This window comes from Lemur catta, chromosome 1, assembly GCF_020740605.2.
Source record: "Lemur catta isolate mLemCat1 chromosome 1, mLemCat1.pri, whole genome shotgun sequence".
NCBI lineage: Eukaryota > Metazoa > Chordata > Mammalia > Primates > Lemuridae > Lemur > Lemur catta.
The window spans coordinates 75,399,856-75,420,629 of NC_059128.1; the positions used below are offsets into that span (position 1 = coordinate 75,399,856).

The 20,774-nt window shown below is 36.4% G+C and overlaps 1 protein-coding gene and 1 pseudogene across 1 annotated transcript in view; one reads left to right on the forward strand and one right to left on the reverse strand.

The window, feature by feature from the left end:
• The window catches only part of KNL1 (kinetochore scaffold 1), a 57,949-nt gene that overhangs the window by 14,719 nt on the left and 22,456 nt on the right, over positions 1 to 20,774 (forward strand). Inside the window, exons 5-13 of the mRNA XM_045534654.1 lie at positions 1,289 to 1,350; positions 2,237 to 2,289; positions 2,850 to 2,883; positions 6,039 to 6,076; positions 7,505 to 7,557; positions 8,970 to 14,024; positions 16,624 to 16,762; positions 17,157 to 17,224; positions 17,633 to 17,731. Of these exons, the coding sequence (XP_045390610.1) occupies positions 1,289 to 1,350; positions 2,237 to 2,289; positions 2,850 to 2,883; positions 6,039 to 6,076; positions 7,505 to 7,557; positions 8,970 to 14,024; positions 16,624 to 16,762; positions 17,157 to 17,224; positions 17,633 to 17,731 (5,601 nt within the window). The remainder of the gene's footprint in view (positions 1 to 1,288; positions 1,351 to 2,236; positions 2,290 to 2,849; positions 2,884 to 6,038; positions 6,077 to 7,504; positions 7,558 to 8,969; positions 14,025 to 16,623; positions 16,763 to 17,156; positions 17,225 to 17,632; positions 17,732 to 20,774) is intronic.
• Positions 3,021 to 4,835, reverse strand: LOC123642960 (annotated as a pseudogene).

Consider the following 20,774-nt stretch of genomic DNA (forward strand, 5'->3'; position numbering starts at 1 on the left):
TTTGTGTTTTGTTTTGTTTTTTTAATTGAACAAGTGTTGAATGAGTAAATGACAAATTCATAGACTTGTAGAGCTTTTTTTCTTTTTTTTAAAGAGACACTGGGTCTTGCTGCCCAGGCTGAACTTGAATTTGTGGGCTCAAATGATCCTCCAGCCTCACCCTCCCAAGTAGCGTCATAGACCTTAAAAACCAATAGGACCTAACCAGTAATCTAGTTCCTTCAATTTATAGATGAGAACTATGAGATCCAAAGAAGTTAAATGTTTTGTCTAAGCCTACACAGCTAGTTAGTGACAGACCTCAAATTGAAACTCTAATTTCTAGCTCAGTGCTCCTTATATTCCACAGAAGTTTCGTTTTTCTTTTTTTTTTTGGTAAGAAATATATTAGTCTCTTTTAGTCCTGGTGTTTACCATGTATTATCATTGTCATATTAAGCTCAGGGCTACCTGTAGTGTCTGCTAGGGCCATAACCACATATACTGCATGATGCAGAGAGTATACAATTCCTGATTGTTTATTATAAAAAGACTTATGCTCAGGTATTGGGAGTTAACCCAGTAAAATTCTCTGTGGGTTTTGTTTCTTTCTCTGTTTTTTGTTTTTTTGTGTGTGTTTGGTATCTGTGTGTAGAAATATTTGCTCTTGTTAAGGAGGAAAGTGGAGAAGGAAATTAAAGATAGTATATTACAATGAAAAGATGCTCAACATCACTGATAATTAAGGAAATGAAAATCAAAACCACAAGGAGATACCACCTCACACCCATTAGGATGGCTGTACAAAAAAACAAAAGTAATAAGTGTTGGTAAGGCTGCAGACAAATCGGGACCCTTGTACAATACATTAATATAAATGGCACAGTCACTATGGAAAACAGTATGGCAGTTCCTCAAAAAACTAAAAATAGAATTACCATATGATCCAACAATTCCACTTCTGGGTATATAGCCAAAAGAATTGAAAGCAGGATCTCAAAGAGATATTTGTACACCCATGTTCATAGCAACATTATTCACAGAAGCCAAAAAGTAGAAGCATCCCAAGTGTCCATCAATAGATGAATGGATAAACAAAATGTGCTGAGATATATATATATATATATACACACACACACACACACACACACATACAGTGAAATATTCAGCCTTAAAAAAGAAATTCTGACACATACTATGGCATGTGAAGAATTAATTCAGACTAAGACCTTTGTCTACAGTAGTCAGTCTGGAGACCTAATTCACAGTGGTTTTATTAAGAATCGTACTGTATATTCTTTGCCCTTAGGAATCCAGTGCTTTGAGGAATAAGAAAAACTCTCGTCGAGTCAGCTTTGCAGATACTATAAAGTAAGTTGAAAGGAGAAATAATGAAAATGTTACAGGTAATGCTTTTTGTGTGTCAAACCAAGTATGTCGGTAACTTGGATAATCTGTATTTCAATTAGATAAACATTAGAAAGTTGCTATTTAAAAGGCTGTTATTCAGTATTATGTTTAAAAAAGAAACAGGCTGGGCATGGTGGCTCAAGCCTGTGATCCTAGCACTTTGGGGGCTAAGGTGGGAGGATCACTTGAGGCCAGGAGTTCAAGACCAGCCTCGGCAACATAGTGAGATCCCATCTCCACAAAAAATAAAGTAAAATAAAAAATTTTTTTAAAAGAGGGATAAAAGAATGATTAGGTTAGAGCTCATTAAAAACCTGTAACATTTTAATACACTAAACTAATTTTGGTATTTGAGATATTAATAATGCGTGGTGTAGCAAAGAAGAGACTGAAGTCAAATTCTTATTTTTACCTACCTCAATATAGACTATAAATTAACACCAAAAGGTTCTAATTAAGAATTACAGATTTTCAGGCTGGGCACGGTGGCTCACGCCTGTAATCCTAGCCCTCTGGGAGGCCGAGGCGGGTGGATCGCACGAGGTCAGGAGTTCGAGACCAGCCTGAGCGAGACCCTGTCTCTACTAAAAATAGAAATAAATTATCTGGACAACTAAAAATATATATAGAAAACAAAAATTAGCCAGGCTTGGTGGCGCATGCCTGTAGTCCCAGCTACTCGGGAGGCTGAGGCAGTAGGATCGGTTAAGCCCGGGAGTTTGAGGTTGCTGTGAGCCAGGCTGACGCCACAGCACTCACTCTAGCCCGGGCAACAAAGTGAGACTCTGTCTCAAAAAAAAAAAAAAAAGAATTACAGATTTTCAGGAATCTTTATTTTCTTTTCTAGGGTATTCCAGACAGAGCCTCACATGAAAATAGTGAGAAAGTCAGAAATGGCAGGTAAATATGTTACTGTAACTTTTGCTAAATCTGTTTTCTTTAAAATTTTACTGTGCCTATATAACCAGATAACTTACTGTCCACCTTACTGTTTAAAAGGTATACCTTGAGGCTGGGTGTGGTGGCGGCTCATGCCTGTAATCCTAGCACTGTGGGAGGCTGAGGTGGGAGGATTGCTTGGGGTCAGGAGTTTGACACCAGCCTAGGCAAGACTACACCACCCCCCCCATTCCGCACAACCCCCTCTACTAAAAATAGAAAGAAATTAGCCAGGCATGGTGGTGCACACCTGTAGTTGGGAGGTTGAGGCGGGAGGATCCCTTGAGCCCAGGAGTTTGAGATTGCTGTGAGCTAGGCTGACAGCACGGCACTCTAGCTCAGGTGACAGAGCGAGACTCTGTCTCAAAAAAAAAAAAAAGTTTACCTTGAATCATGGGAGTGGAGAGTAGAGTGGATAGTTAGTAATTTCTTTTATTTATAATTCTTGTTAATATCCTTATATAATTTTTCTAATATTTTTATCAGTGTATCCTTGAACAAATTTAACTTTTATTTTTTAGAAACAGAAGCAGGAGGAAATGTTCTGTTTATACAGTAAGTAAGAAAAATGTTCAAATTATATTTTTAAAGTTACAAATTAATATTCTTTTTGTTTTTTATTTTCCTGTCCCTTTTGTGGAGTACTTAGGATTAATTCAGAAAACAAATTCTTTGCAGAATTTAGTATACTGCTATAGCTGATAAATATGGGCATTTTGCAGCTTATAGTTTTACTAGTGATGACACAGTTTTCATATATAAATTCTTAAATTCATTAGATAGTACAAAACAATAAATAGCAAGTCTTCAGATTTGTTTCATTAAATTAGTCTTTCTTATTATAATATTATTACCTAGAAAAGTAAATACCAGTGTCTCTTTCACAAATGAAAAGTTGGTTATCTTTATTTATGGTAAGAGAGTTACAAATTTAAACTGTACTGAGATGTTATTTTCTGTCTAATCAATTAAGGATATAGGTAAAAAGTCACTCATTGCTAGGTGGAGTATACATTGTAGAAAGCAACTTGGCAGTATCATTCAAACTTTCAAATGCACACGCCCTTTGACTCAGCATTTTCATGTCTGGGAATTTATCTCACCAATATACTTCTAAATATTTGAAATGATGAATAGATAAGGTTATTCCCTGCACCATTTACTATCATAGTAATAGTTGTGAAAGGTCCCAAAGGTCCATCAGGAAGGGCCTGCTTAAATAAATTGCACATTTTCCATATAATTGACTACTATACAGCTAGAAAAAAAAGATTCTCTTTTTATATGTACTAAATAGAAAAATCTCTATTACTTTCTATAAAAAGCAAGATGCAGGCCAGGCGTGGTGTCTCACACCTATAATTCTGGCACTTTGGGATGCCGAGGTAGGAGGATCACTGGAGGCCAGGAGTTTGATACTAGCCTAAGCACCATAGTGAGACACCATCTCTACAAAAAATAGAAAACTTAGCTGGGTGTCGTGGCACACATCTGTATTCCAAGTTACTTGGGAGGCTGAGGCAGGAAGATGGCTTGAGCCCAGGAGTTTGAGGTTGCAGTGAGGTATAATTATACCACTCCACTGTAGCCCAGACAACAGAGAAAGACCCTGTCTCGAAAAAAAAAAAAAAATTATTGAAATAAAGAAATAGAAGCCAGGTGCAGTGACTCAGGCCTGTAATCCCCGCACTTTGAGAGGCTGAGGTGGAAAGGGTTGCTTGAGGCCAGGAGTTCAAGACTAGCCTAGGCAACATAGCAAGACCCCATCTCTACAAAAAATTTAAAAAACCAAGAAATGGAAGTAATAGTAGTCATGGTTTCAAGAAGTTGCAAAAGGACATAAATTGAAAAGTAAATATTAAAAAGTAAAAATTGGCTGGGCACAGTGGCTCACACCTATAATCCCAGCAATTTGGGAGGCAGAGGCAGGAGTATCGCTTGAGGCCAGGACTTCAAGACTAGACTGGGCAATATGGTGAGACCCTGACTCTACAAAACATTAAAAAATAAATATTAGCCACTCATGGTGGCACATGCCTGTAGTCCAGCTAGTCAGGAAGCTAAGGTGGAGGATTGCCTGAGCCCAGAAGTTCAAGATTACAGTGAGCTGTGATTGTGCCACTGTACTCCAGCCTGGGCAACAGAGCGAGACCCTGTCTCTGCAAAAAATAAAACATTGGTAACAGGTACATAAATAACCAAAGTATAGAGCTTGTTTGGTGAATCTTCATTCTCATTACATTTTCTGGATAACCGCACATAGATAGGGTGTGAGACATTTCTTACTCCTTTGGTCCAGAAAGCTTTGTTGAGCCTGATATCAATGCGCACATCTGGAGTTCCCATTTCCTTGATGACAAATTTCTGGATCTCTTTGAGTGCCAGAGGGGCACCCGTCTAGAAGCCCACTTGATGCGCTTATGAATGTTGATGGCATATTCTCAGGTCACCACCTCATTGATGGCAGAATGGCCCTTCTTCTCACCACCCTTCTTTTCTGGAGCCATTCTGCCCAGCCCCAGAAGTTTTGTTTTTTTTTTTTTGAGACAGAGTCTCACTTGTTGCCCAGGCTAGAGTGAGTGCCGTGGCATCTGCCTAGCTCACAGCAACCTCAAACTCCTGGGCTTAAGCAATCCTACTGCCTCAGCCTCCTGAGTAGCTGGGACTACAGGCATGTGCCACCATGCCCGGCTAATTTTTTCTATATATATTTTTAGTTGGCTAGATAATTTTTATTTCTATTTTTAGTAGAGACGGGGTCTCGCTCAGGCTGGTCTCGAACTCCTGACCTCGAGTGATCCACCCGCCTCAGCCTCCCAGAGTGCTAGGATTACAGGCGTGAGCCACTGCGCCCGGCCCCCAGAAATTTTTTGTATATATTCAAGTGCATGTTTAGCTTTTGTTTTTTAAATAATGCAAAAATGACATCACTTAATAATATGTCTGGTAAGAGTTTCCATGTTATTATATAAAGATGAACTCAATCTGTTATAATCTATCATATGTCTGTACCAACATTTAGTCAGCTCCCTATTGATGGAAACTTGGGTTGTTTCCTTTTATTTACTTTTTTCTAAGGCCAAATTTCTAGAAAATGAATTGCTTTACAGGTCATTCTTTTTTTTTAACAAGCACCAGCATGTATTAAGCATATTTTTATAGTATTCTTGAAATTAACAAACCATTAAGACCAATCTGAAAAGTGTCCTTTAATTGCTTTATAATTTCTTCAGCCAGTATTAGATGAGTCTCTTTTTAAAAGATGTCTTTGTAGTTTTCTGTCATTCTTTTTTTTGTTTGTTTTGTTTTGAGTCAGGACTAGTTCTGTCACCCAGGCTGGAGTACAGTGGTGGGTTTCATAGCTCTGTAACCTTGAACTCCTGGGCTCAAATGATCTTCCTACCTCAGCCTCCCAAGTAGCTAGTACTACAGACCTGTGCCACCATGCCCAACTAATTTAATTTTTAAATATTTTTTTAGAGATGGGGGTCTTACTGTGTTGCCCAGGTTGGCCTCAAATTCCTGGCCTCAAGTGATCCCTCAACCTTGACCTCCCAAATTACTGGGATTATAAGTGTGAGCCACTGCACCTAGTCCTCTGCCAGTCATTCTATGAAAACAATTTACTTTCCCCACTCTTCTAACAGTTGTTGAAAGATTCTTGGTAATTGTTTGGGGTACAGATTATACAATTACTTTTTAATTTTTAGGAATAAGAATTTAGAAGATAATTACTGTGAGATTACTGGTGAGTATGACTGGAATAATTTTTTCATCATACATCTTTTTCTTCATCCAGATTCCTTGATAAATATATGTATAAGAATCATGAAAAAAGATATAGAGAACTTTGTCCTTTAAACAAAGTCTTCAATTTAAAATTTCAGAGACTCACTATTATTATATTTCTCTCAAACCTGCTGTTTCTCCTCTTTTCCCTATTTTCAACTCCCATTTACTCAGTCAGTGACTCAAATCAGGAATCAAGGAGTCATTTTGACCTCTTCCTTTATTCCCCATATCTATTTGGCCCTATTTTCTGTCTATTCTGTCTCCTAAATATCTTGCAAATCTGTTACCTATTTTCTATTTGTTCTGCCACTGCTTTAATTTAAGTCCTCATTCCTCATTATTTTTACTTGGGCTATGGTATTCAGTTTCTCATCCTTCCGATTTATTCTCCATATTTTTAAATCTGATTATATTTCCTCCCAGCTTAAAATGATTCACTGACACTTTTTTGCTTAGAGGATAAAGCCCACATTCCTTAGCAGTGACTTAGAAAGTCCTTTATAAGCCGGGCGCGGTGGCTCACGCCTGTAATCCTAGCACTCTGGGAGGCCGAGGTGGGCAGATCGTTTGAGCTCAGGAGTTCAAGACCAGCCTGAGCAAGAGCAAGACCCCGTCTCTGCTAAAAATAGAAAGAAATTATCTGGCCAACTAAAATCTATATAGAAAAAATTAGCCGGGCATGGTGGCACATGCCTGTAGTCCCAGCTATCCGGGAGGTTGAGGCAGTAGGATTGCTTAAGCCCAGGAGTTTGAGGTTGCTGTGAGCTAGGCAGATGCCACGGCACTCACTCTAGCCCGGGCAACAGAGCGAGACTCTGTCTCAAAAAAAAAAAAGAAAGTCCTTTATAATTTGGCCTGTCTTCTTTCCAGGATTATCTCCCACCGTGTTCTAGCCCATGATGAATTATTTACAGTTCCCCATATGAACTTTTTTCCTGCCTGTATGCATTTATGAATGGTGTTTTCTCTGTGGTATCTAAAGTATTCTTTCTACTCCAATTTGCCTGTCACTGCACAGAGGATACAATAGTCATTGATATCTCTGTCATTAAAATAGGACCATTAAAAGTAAATGAAATTTAATATATTCCCAACACAAAAGAGAAATGTTTGAGATGACAGATATCTCAATTACCTTGATTTGATCATTACACATTGTATACAGGTATCAAAATATCACATGTACCCCCAAAGTATATACAACTATTTTATATCAATAAAACTTTTTAAAAATAATTTTTTAGAAATTAAAATTTAATTTGTAAGTCCTCATGAAGGACTTAGTAACTGGTAAATACTTGTAACTGATGAAGAACCTAAGAAAAGGAAAATCAGGTGCTTAGTGATATGTATTTTTCTGACTACAGTCTTTTTTTCTCAATAGGGATGAACACATTGCTTTGTGCTCCCATTCAGACTCAGATGCCACAGAAAGAGGTATAAGTTCATGCAACTACCTTCATATTTTAATTTCTCTTGACAGTTAAAACTTAAAAAGCACATGGCATGATTTAGGAGTGACTTAACAAAATGAATCAACATAGATTAGAAAAACTTCCTATGTTCCCAGTTAGCTAAGGATAGTTAAATCACTGCCAATTTCGGGCAGATTGTTTGAGCTCAGGAGTTCGAAACCAGCCTGAGCAAGAGCGAGACCCCGTCTCTACTAAAAAATAGAAAGAAATTAGCTGGACAACTAAAAATATATAGAAAAAATTAGCCGGGCATGGTGGCGCATGCCTGTAGTCCCAGCTACTTGGGAGGCTGAGGCTGAAGGATTGCTTGAGCACAGGAGTTTGAGGTTGCTGTGAGATAGGCTGATGACATGGCACTCCAGCCAGGGTTACAGAGCGGGACTCTGCCTCAAAAAAAAAAAAAAATCACTGCCAATTTAAATAATAGAGAGATGTATTATACCAAGACTGTTCAAATTTTAAAGAGCGTATGAATCATCTCAGGATTTATTAAGAAACAGATCCTTGGCTGGGCACGGTGGCTCACGCCTGTAATCCCATCACTCTGGGAGGCCGAGGCGAGATGATCGCTCGGGGTCAGGAGTTCAAGACCAGCGAGACTTCGTCTCTACTAAAAAACAGAAAGAAATTAACCAGACAACTAAAAATATATAGAAAAAGTTAGCCGGGCATGGTGGCACATGCCTGTAGTCCCACCTACTCAGGAGGCTGAGGCAGTAGCATTGCTTGAGCCCAGGAGTTTGAGATTGCTGTGAGCAAGGCTGATGCCACAGCACTCTAGCCCAGGCAACAGAGTGAGACTCTGTCTCAAAAAAAGAAAAACAGATCCTTATCCAGTAGAAATGAAGTACACCCCTGAGAGTCTGCATTTCGAATTATCTCCTGGGTGATACTAGTGCACAGATCCACAGACCATACTTTCAGTAGCAAGGAGTTAAACCACGTCCTCTCAAAAAAAAAAAAATCAAGCACAGAGTGTAATATAAGTTAGCCATTCATGCATTTATGCCTTTCTAAGACTTTATTTTTATTTAGGATGAGCATGACCTATGTAATATGGCAATTAGAATTTTCATTATGGTTACATTTGGAATTGTTTCTTTCATTTTCAATTATTTTACTGGGTATATAATTAATCTTGAATTTGTTTTAACCTTGACTTTTAAATTGTCCCAAAACCTTAAAAAGTAACTCATTCACAGACTTTAGAAAAAAATTAATAACAAATTTTGTGCAATATACCACATCATTGATTCAAACAAGCCAATGTATCATGAAACCATCACTGAGGATTGATTATATAGTACATGTTGTAAAATGCCTTTTTACAGGTTTATATTTGATCTGATCTCTTATATTTTGCTTTCATTATAGTTTTCAATTATAGAACATAACCATGAAAGGATACACAGAAATGACCAGACAGTCATCTTTTCTGATGAAAACCAGATGGACCTGACAGCATGTCATACTGTGATGATTACCAAAGGCCTTTTAGACAGTAGCAAAAGTGAAAAGTCCACCAAAATAGATACTACATCATTTCTAGCTAATTTAAAGCTCCATACTGAGGATTCAAGAATGAAAAAAGAATTAAATTTTTCCACAGATCAAAACACTTCTTCAGAGAAGAAAATAAATTTCAATGACTTCATAAAAAGATTGAAAGCAAGAAAATACAATGCTTCTCCTTCTACAGGGCCCGATAAAGAAAATTTTGAGGTACCTATTTATTCCAAAGAATCAAACAGTGCCTCTTCAACACATCAAATGCATGCAACTCTTAATGTAGATGAGAATAGCAGTAATATAACTAGAATCTTTAGAGAACAAGATGATGGGATGAATTTCACCCAGTGTCATACAGCCAATATTCAGACTTTGGTTCCCACATCCAGTGAGGCCAACTTACAGGAATTTAAAGGCAATAATATTACAATTTATGGTAATGACTTTATGGACTTGACAGTTAACCACACTGTACAGATTTTCCCCTTGGCAGATAATTTATCTGAAATAGAAAGTCAAACTCAGAGTGTCATGATGGATGTCACAACAGGTTACAGAACTAAAGCTCCAGGAAAGAAAACTGTCTTTAAGAATAAATCAAATACTGCTTTTCAAGACCCTTCCTTAAACCCTGAAGACAAAATACATAGTGCCAGAAGTCATATTATGGGGGCAGAAACTCACATGGTCACACAGACTTCTAATCAAGATCCCATAATATTAGCCACGATGCCAGAATCTATATGTTCTAGTCCAACGACTGAAGGTTGTAAGACTGTTTTCTATTCTAGTTGTAACGATGCCATGGAACTGACCAAGTGTCTCTCAAGTATGAGAGAGGAGAATTTGCTAAAGCATGACAGTAATTCTAAAATGTATCCCAAAACTGATGCCACCACTCTTCTCACAGAGAAAACTATTTATTCAGGAGAGGATAACATGGATATTACCAAGAGTCACACGGTTGCAATAGATAATCATATTTTTAAACAAGATCAGACAAACGTAAAGATGGCAGCTGCACCAATATCTGAAAAAGAAATGACACTCCAAAATCACATAACCGTGTCAGAAGATGGGAAAATGAATGTAAATTGTCACTCAGTTTGTCATATATCTAAGGAAAGATTACAGCAGAGCCTGGAAAATCCTTTATCTATTTCATTGACTGACAAAAAGACTGAACTCTTAGCAGGTAAAGATATGGATTTGACTGAAAGTCATACAAGTAACTTAGGAAGTCAAGTTGCTTTTGCCTCTTATAATTTAGCACTCAAGAATACCAGTAACTCTCATTGTCATAGCAAAAGCCCTTCAGATGAAGGGGAAAAAATGACCAAAGTTCATAGTGAACCATCCCAACAACCAGATATAATATCTAAAAACATCCTAACTGATACCTGGAGCAAAGAAAAAGATCAGGTTTTGAAGATTTCACCCTATCTTGATAAAGATTCTCCTCAGTCAGCTGATTGTAATCAGGACATAGCAACAAACCATAATATCGTCTACTGTGGTGGAGTTCTTGATAAACAAGTAGCACTGGGAAATAACAGAAATACAGCTTCATGTGATCAATCTCTGTTTTCTACCACAAAACTATTATTTTCATCAGAAGGACAATCTGCCATGAAAAATCATGATACTGCTGTTAACAGTCACACAGTGAAATCTGTACTAGGCCAGAGTTCTAAACTGCCTGAGCCACAAGGGAAAAATTTACTTGATCCCACCCCTGACTGTTTTCATGACCAAATTATTTGTTCAGAGGAGGAGCAAAATATGGATTTAACCAAGAGCCACACAGTTGTCATTGGATTTGGTCCTTCTGAAGAACAAGAACTTGGTAAAATTAGTTTAGAACACAGTACCACTCAGCTAACAACAGTCAACAGACAGATAGCTGTAAATGTTGAAAAATATGATAAAAGTCCTATAGAAAAAACTGGAGTATTTATATCTAATACTCTTATGGATGTGTCAGAGGATGAAAGTGTACAGAAACCTGGATTTCTGAAGAAAAAGCAAAATGTCAAAATTTGTGGAAGGAAAAGTGTTGGTAGACTAAAAATTGATGAGACTATTGTATTTTCAGAGGGTGATAAGAATGATATGGATATCACCAAGAGTTATACAGTGGAAATAAACCATAGACCTTTATTGGATAAACATGATTCCCATTTGGTGCCTTTGGCAGGAACTTCTAAAACTGTTTTATATACATGTGGGCAGGATGACATGGAGATCACTACAAGTCACACAACTGCCTTAGAATGTAAAACTGTCTCACCAGATGAAATAATTACTAGGCCTATGGACAAAACTGTAATGTTTGTAGATAATCATGATGAACTGGAAATGACAAAATCCCACACTGTTTTCATTGACTACAAAGCAAAAGAGAGAACTGTGCTTCTAGACAAAACTAATTGTGAACTATCCCGTAGAAAAAGCCTAGGAAAACCCAAAGTGATACCTACTCCTACTGAGGAGAGTGTTTTCTTTCCAGAAAATGATGACAATGACCATCCAGCATCAAAAGACAGCCAGCTGACATATCTGGAGGAGTTCTCTAATAGTCGTCCCATAGAGAAAGCTGTAGCATTTAAAGCTGATGATAACATGGAAGTGCCTAAATCAGCCACTTGGAAAAATGTCAAAGATATACAAAAACCTGAATGTCTGAATGAACTTATATCAGGTAAAAGTCAGAGAAGAAAAAGCCTTAGGCTCAAAAATGACAAGACCATTGCATTTTCAGAGAATGACAAAAATGATATAGATATTACCCAGAGTTGTATGGTGGAAATAAATAACAAAAGTGCCCTGGAAGATAGAGAGGACTTACATTTAGTGCCTGTGGCAGGAACTTCTAAAACTATTTCATATTCATTTGGGCAAGATGACATGGAAATCACTGGAAGTCACACAACTGCCTTAGAATGTAAAACTGTCTCACCAGATGAAATTACCAGGCCTATTGACAAAACTGTAATGTTTGTAGATAATCACAATGATTTGGAAGTCTCCAAGTCCCATACTGTTTTCATTGATTGTCAAGCCGCAGAAAAAATACTTCAAGAGTACCCTAAATTTGGAACAGCAAAAGGAAAAAACTTGGGTGTTTCTTTTTCTAAGGATGCTAGCTGTGTTCAAGAAATCACTAAAAAACAAGTACTGGCTGTAGAAAACAAAATTGTTCTTCACACTGACCAAAAGCATCATATGATGCCCTTTGTTCCTACTAATAAGTTGTGTGGGAATCAAGGTGAAATACAAATCATCAAATCCCATAATGCTGCTGTGGATGAAGAGGTCATAGGGAAAGTTGTAGACCAGGCCCATATATTGGAAAAAGCCAAAATTGAAAGCTGTCACTTCAATAGTACAGATAGAAGGAATGTAGAGTGTACAAGCGGTCATGCAACTGCTCTTTGTGGATCCTGTGATAATTGTTCCCATTTACCAAATGTTCCCTGTACTGATAATTTAGAGAGTAGTGTCATGACCTTATGTGATAAAAATAAGGAGAAAGCCAATAATTGCCCAGTACAAAATGATCTTGCTTATGCAAACAATTTAGCCAGTGAATATTACTTGAAATCTAAGGGACTGCCTCTGTCTGCTCCCTGTTCTTCATTAGAGAAGGAAGAAATTCAGACCCATACCAAAGGACAGTTAGATGGTGTCATAACACTACTCAAAGATCAAGATCTGATTAAGGAGCCCCCAAATCTATTAGCTAATCAAACTTTAATATATAGTCAAGATCTGGGGGAGATGACTAAACTTAATTCAAAGCGAGTATCTTTTAAGCTTCCAAAAGATCAAATGGGAGCTTTTGTTGATGATGTTTGTGTTACTTCTCAGCCTGCTCCCCCAACCCAGCAACCTCCATTGCCTCAAAAAGGACAGAGTAGTGTCAATAAAGATGAAGCAATAATGTCTAAAGCTGGAAATAAGAGTTTAAATATAGGAAATTCCTCTTCATCCACACAAGAAAATAAATCCAAAATGCTCAATAATGAGAATCAGTTTGCTATGGCCTGCAAAAAGGAACTGAAGGAAAATATTCAAACAGCTAAATGTAATACAGTTATAGATTTCCACAGTAACTCAGACTTGACTAAGCAAATCATTCAAACCCATGCCAATGCTAGAGAAGCATCAGATCCTGTGATTGCATGTAATGTTCCATGTTTTAGTAGTTTCAACCCAAATCTGAATAATTTAAATGGAAAAACTGAAGAGGTTTTAGATTTTCAAACTGATCATATAGCACCTCCTCCAGAACAATTGCTTGAATTAGGAAATAAGGCACACAATAATATGAATATAGTACAAGCTACGGAAATACATAATGTTAACATAGTCTCCAGCAATGCTAAAGATAATAGAGACGAAGAAAATAAAAAGTCTGATAATGGAGCTGAAACCACCTCCGTACCATTAAAGACAGTTGTTAAAGATAAAATGAGGAGATGTTCTTTGGGAATCTTTTTGCCCAGATTGCCAAATAAGAGAAATTGTAGTGTCACTGGTATTGACGACCTGGAGCAGATTTCAGCAGACACAACTGACTTAAATCAATTAGAAACTCAGCCAGTCTCTAGCAAGGATTCAGGCATTGAATGTGTTGCGGCTAAACTGAACTTAAGTCCATCTCAATATATAAATGAGGAAAATCTTCCTATATATCCTGATGAAATTAATTCCTCAGACTCAATTAGCATAGAAACCGAGGAAAAGGCTTTGATTAAGACATACCAAAAAGAGATTTCACCATCTGAAAATCAAATGGAAGAAACATTTAATAGCCAGAAAAGAACCTGGGTACAAGAAGAAGAAGATGATATTCAGAATGAGAAAAAAATCAGAAAAAATGAGATTAAGCTTAAAGATACTGCACAAGATCAGGAGGTGAGTTTTGTCTTCTTGAACCAAGGACTGTTCTTTTTTTTTTTAAATTGTGGTTGTTCTTGAATTTTAATTTTAGCCTTGAATAAGCAGAATTTGGTTACTTACAGAGTTGGAGAAATATTCTTATGTAGAACCTTCAGGAATTAATTGACTAACAGCTAGATTTCAAAACAAATTAAAGTGACAATTAGGCACAAAAAATGAAATGGAAAGTAGTGTAAAAATTAACCAATGTTGAAACTGTATAATTCTAACTATTCTGCCACCTATAGTGATTTGTCAGTGTTGCTTTATATATGAGAATCTCTAGGGAGGGTACATGTAATTTGAAAAGTCATTTTCAGTGTTATTTGAGTAGTTTAGAAAGCCTTTCTATTATGCAAACTGCATAAAAAAAAGCATAACTGAATTTTCTTGGCTAATGAAGAAACGTAGAAGCTGAGAGTCCATTTCTTTAGTGGATAGGAGAAGGCCTAGATCAAGCCAAGTATCTCAAAGTGAAGTGAGATTTTGTTTCTTGAAAGAAGACAGATTTTTTTTTTAAGTCAAGAAACACTGATTTGGATAACTTGGGAGAACAAAACCTGTCACTCAAACTAAGTTTTATAGGTGGGAAAATAATGATTAGAAAGTATCAGATGTTCATAGAAAACTTTGTTAAGAAATACCTCATAATTAAGCATAGAAGATGATTTCAGCAGCTCTTATCAGATGATGTCATGAAGAAATGGCTAGTCATAAAGCTTTGAGAAGGTTGTAATAGTAATATAAAATTTAATTCTAACTGAATAGATTTTATGAAAATTAGTATTCTATTATTTTGTGCATTAGATAATTATTGAGTGCTGTGTCTTAGGCACTGTTTTAGGTGCTGGGACTGCATCAGATGGGAATGCACAGAAAAAATCTAATGGAGTTTACATTCTAGCACAAAGAATATACTGTATTCAAAAAAACATATCGAGGCCGGGCCTGGTGGCTCACGCCTGTAATCCTATGGGATGCCAAAGTGGGAGGATTATTTGAGGTCAGGAGTTCGACACTAGCCTGAGCAAGAGTGAGACACTGTATCTATGAAAAATAGAAAAATTAGCTGGGTGGTTGGTCCAAGTGCAGTGGTGTTTACAACTAATTGATCACAACAGTTACAGATTCCTTTGTTCCTTCTCCACTCCCACTGCTTCACTTGACCAGTAAAAATAAAAAAGTAAAAGAAAAAAAAATAAATATTAGCTAGGTATGGCAGCACATGCCTGTAGTCCCAGCTACCCAGGAGGCTGAGGCAGGAGGGTTGATGCCTCGATCCCAGGAGTTTGAGGTTGCAGTGAGCTACGATGACGCCACTGCACTCTAATGAGGGTGACAGAGTGAGACTCTGTCTCAAAAAAAAAAAAATAATAATAATAATTGTATACTTAAATGACTGATTATATTGTGTGTGAATTACACTTGTAATCCCAGCACTTTGGGAGGCCAAAAAAAAAAATATATATATATATATATATTATATGATAGTATATAAGGTAGATGAAGATGGCATTTAAAGCTGTAAAGTCAATTGGTTAAAATGGTAAAAACAGGAACAGATGTTTTATTTGACTTCAGGCAAAAGAGTCTGGGAAGGAAAGTAGAAAAGCCCAGAAAGAAGTTTCTTCTCTGGACTCTTACCAGGGCCATCATGTACAGTCAGTATTCTAGTCTGGTTTTCTGTAGTGTGGTACCCCTGCTGTTGGTGGCTAGTAGTTGAATAATTGGATAGGTCAACATCTGGTAGCTTATAGGATGTGGCTGTAACTTAGATATCTGAGAAATAATTTTCTTACACAGTATAATGCATAAAGTTATTTATATATACATATATATGTGTATATATATATATATATTTTTTTTTTTTTTTTTTGAGACAGAGTCTCGCTCTGTTGCCCAGGCTAGAGTGCCATGGTGTCAGCCTAGCTGCCACCATACCCGGCTAATTTTTTTCTATATATATTTTTAGCTGTCCAGATCATTTCTTTCTATTTTAGTAGAGACGGGGTCTCCCTCTTGCTCAGGTTGGTCTCAAACTCCTGACCTCAAGCGATCCTCCTGCTTCAGCCTCCCAGAGTGCTAGAATTACAGGCATGCGCCACCACGCCTGGCCTATCCTGATTCTTTACTAAGGTATTTCATATGAATTATAGGTAAATTTTACATTAGAAGTAATATTTCTGGCCAGACACAGTGGCTAACGCTTGTAATCCTAGCATTTTGGGAGGCCAAGGTGGGAAGATCACTTGAGATCAGGAGTTCAAGACCAGCCTGAGCAACATAATGAGACCCCATCTCTACAAAAAATAGGAAAATTGCCAGATGTCGGGGCATGTGCCTGTAATCCCAGCTACTTGTGAGACTGAGACAGGAGGATCTCTTGAGCACAGGAGTTTGAGGTTGCAGTGAGCTATGATGAGCCACTACACTGTAGCCCGGGCAACAGACTGAACCCTGTCTCCAAAAAAAAAAAAAGGTAGTATTTCTGTTAATGTTCAATAAACACTTAGTCATTATAAATATACAGTGTTATAACTTTATTCTGATGGTGTTCCTTAATTGACAATTTCAGATTTTTGATCACCATACTGAAGGGGATATAGATAAAAATGCTAACAGCGTATTGATAAAAAGCCCCAGCAGGACCCCATCTAGTTGCAGCAGCTCTCTGGATTCGATCAAGGCTGATGGGACCTCTCTGGACTTCAGCAGTAAGATCTTCATGAAAGTTAAATAATAGTAGCCATCTGCTTACTTGACTAATAACAAATGTATTTTATAGTTCAGGAAATATTGGAATGTTGTATATGCCCTTTTGGAGTTACGAAAAGTTGATAAGTAAATATTTAGTTTATTTTAATGAATTGCAAAGTGATATGCTACAGAGTAGAGGGGTTTCCTCCAGGAGCTTATAATTAGTAGAGAAACATTGAATGGAGCCTTAAAACCGTAATATACTTTGCCCTGCTATAGGACTGTCTTACTTGAAAGATCCCATTTGGTGGCTCCAGGATCATGAACCACACAAAAACCTGAAAGATAACTAAAATTAAGTTTACAATTTAGTTTTGACTTGTTCATCACCAGAATTTGCTTTACTTCTAGCATACCGCAATAGTCAAATGGAATCACAGTTTCTCACAGACACTATTTGTGAAGAGAGCTTGAGAGAGGTATGTTAAAAGTATTGCTCATTTCTAATGCAACTAATTTTCTTGTTTTTTAAAAATTTGTTTTAAATTATGAAATATTTCAAATATGCAGAAGACTAGTTTTCTTTATTAAGGGACCCAACAGAGCAATTAATTATATGGAGTAGAAATCATGATTAAAAGACTTTGTTTTAGAAAAAGAGAAAAAAAAAAAGACTATATTTTGGGTTTTTTTTTAACTCTGTTGTTATTGAATAACCTTAAGAAGTAATCTTAGATAAAATCTGTTCATGTATAGCCTGCAAATATCTGGATAATATTTCCGTGAATGTATACGAAGTATTTTAAGCTATTTAGAAACAAATGAGGTGGTTATAGTCAAAGTGAGCTTACCTTGAATGGTCATGCAAATTTTTTCTCTTTTCTCAGAAACTCAAAGATGGGAGAATAACAATAAGGGAGTTCTTTATACTTCTTCAGGTCCACATCTTGATACAGAAACCCCGACAGAGCAATCTCCCAGCCAACGTAAGTGCAATTTCTTGGGAATATAGTTATCGTAGTTAAAACATATTGTACTTTTTATTCATCTGCATCAAAGCAAGCATTTATTCAAAAGCAAAATAAGAATCAAAGGAAACAAATTTTCCAAAGAAAATACATATGTGGTTAGCATAAACAAAAAATTAAAAGTTAAACATGGGAGGCCTGCACAGTGGCTCACACCTATAATCTTAGTGACTCTGGAGGCTGAAGTGGGAGGATCGCTTGAGCCCAGAAGTTTGAGGCTTTAGTGAGCTATGACCATGCCACTATATGACAGAGTGAGACACTGTCTCTAAAAAAAAAAAGTTAAGCTGGGCACAGTGGCTCACGCCTATAATCCTAGCTCTTTGGGAGGCCGAAGCAGGTAGATCCTTTGAGCTCAGGAGCCCGAGACTAGCCTGAGCAAGAGTGAGACCCCGTCTCTGCTAAAAAAATAGAAAGAAATTAGCTGGACAACTAAAAATATATAGAAAAAATTAGCCAGGAGTGGTGGCGCATGCCTGTAGTCCCAGCTATTTGGGAGGCTGCGGCAGGAGGATCGCTTGAGCCCAGGAGTTTGAGGTTGCTTTGAGCTAGGCTGATGCCATGACAGTCTAGCCCAGACAACAGAGTGAGACTCTGTCTCAAAAAAAAAAAAACAAAAAAACGTTAAACATGAATTTTTTTTAAATCATGGATTTTGATAAGGCAAAATTTTAATTTTTTTCCTAATTCCTTGCCATCTATTTTGTTTTTGATATTGTTTCTTGGTTATAAAATTAATGTATGCTTTTTCCTCCATTATAAAAATCTAAGTATAGCAGAAGTTTTTGATCAACATTTTTCAAAATAAAAAAATATGTAAAATCATAGAATATTTGAATAATACAAGCAACAAACTCAATTTAAAAGATCTATAGAAAACCTTACATAGCTTACATAGGAATATTTTCTTCTCTTAAGTCTTTCACTTACAAAAATTAGTTATACTTTGGGCCTCAAAGAAAACATTAATAAATTAAATAAATGTATTAATTTTTAAATAATGGAGGTTTTATAGACCACATCATCTGATCTTAATCCAATAAAATTAGAAGTAATAAAAGGACCAAAACATTCTGAATGTCTTGGAAATTAAGAAACACTTCTAGATAACTTTTGGATCAAAAAAGAAATCAAAACTATTTTGAAAGCAAAGTAAAGGAGAATATTTAATGCCAAATCAATGGGACATACAGCAAAAGTTATACTTAGCAGGAAATTAACAACCATAGATGTCTTTGCTGTTTTAGAAGAGTCTAAAAAAAAAAGAAATTTTTAATACTTTAAGTTGGAAAATGAACAATAAAATAATATCCACAAAAAAGGTAATAAGACAGAATTAATATAGGTAAAAGGTAAAGCTAATGAAATAGAAAACAAAAATTAGTATAGAAAGGATAAATCCAAAAACTGTACTTTGAAAGGATGATAAAATAGGAAAATACCTGAGTCTAAGAGAAAAGAGAAAGCTAAAATATAGAAGATTAAGATTGAAAAAGAACACGTGTTCACAGATTAAAAGAGAGATTAAAAGAATTTTTTAAAAATTCATCAACTCTGACAATAAATTTTAAGACCTAGATGATTTTTTAGTAAAATATAAATTATCAAAATTAAACCAAGAGCTTGAAAACTAATTGATTACCATTGAAAAGTTTATTTTTAAATTTCCGTTAAAATTATCACTAAGACAAAATGAGTTCTGGCTAACTTTTTTAAAAAAGAAAACAACACTAATGTGGACGTTTGATGTATGACAAAGGTGCCCCTGCAGAACAGTGATTTTTTTTTTCTATAAATGATGTTGAAACACTTGGATAGCCATAGAAAAAAGTGAATCTTGACCCTTACTTCACACTGTACACAAAAATTAATTCCATGCAACACCAAAAGCACAAGTGACAAAATTAAATACTAGATTTTATCAAAATTAAAAACTTGTGTTGCAAATGACGCCATAAAGAAAGTGAAAAGACAACCCACAAAATGGGAAAAAACATTTGCAACTGATACATCTGATGAGAGGCTTGTATCCAAAATAAAGAACTCTTGCAACTTGATAATAAAAATACAACCCAATTTAAAAATGGCCAAAGGATCTGAATAGACATTTCTCCAAAGAAGATATAGTCATGTGGTGCATTAACATTTCAGTCAACAACAGACCACATATACAAAGGTGATCCCATAAGATTATAATGGAGCTGTAAATTGCCTAGTGACATTGTAATGTTGTAGCACAAGGCTCACATGTTTGTGGTGACGATGATATAAACAAAACTACTGTGCTGCGAGTCATATTAAAGGATAGTATTAATACATACAATTATGTACAGTGCCTAATATTTATGATGATAATAAACAACCATGTTACTGGTTTATGTATTTACTATACTATACTGTTACCTTAAAGTGTTCTCCAACTTATAAAAAAAAAGTTAACTATAAAACAATCTCAAGTCCTTCACGTATTATTCAAGAAGGCATTGTTGTCATAGGAGATGACGGCTCTGTGGGTATTATTACCCCTGAAGACCTTCGCCCATGGCACAAAATGTAGAGATACAGCAGTGATATTGATGATCCTGATCCTGTGTAGGCCTAGGCTAATGTGTGTGTTTGTGTCTTAGTTTTTAACAAGAAGATTTAAAAAGTAAAAAAAAGAAAATTTTTCATGTAGAAAAAAGCTTGTATAATAAGGATATAAAGAAAAATATTTTTGTACAGCTGTACAATGTGTTTTAAGCTAAGTGTTATTACAAGGGAGTCAGAAAGTTAAAAGTGAAAAGTTTATGGGCCGGGCAAGGTGGTTCATGCCTGTAATCCTAGCACTCCGAAGGCCGAGGCGGGAGGATTGCTTGAGATCAGGAGTTTGAAACCAGCCTGAGCAAGAGCAAGACCCCAGTTCTTCTAAAAATAGAAAAATTAGCCGAGTGTCATGGTGTGTGCCTGTAGCCCCAGCTACTCAGGAGGCTGAGGCAGGAGAATTGCTTGAGCCCAGGAA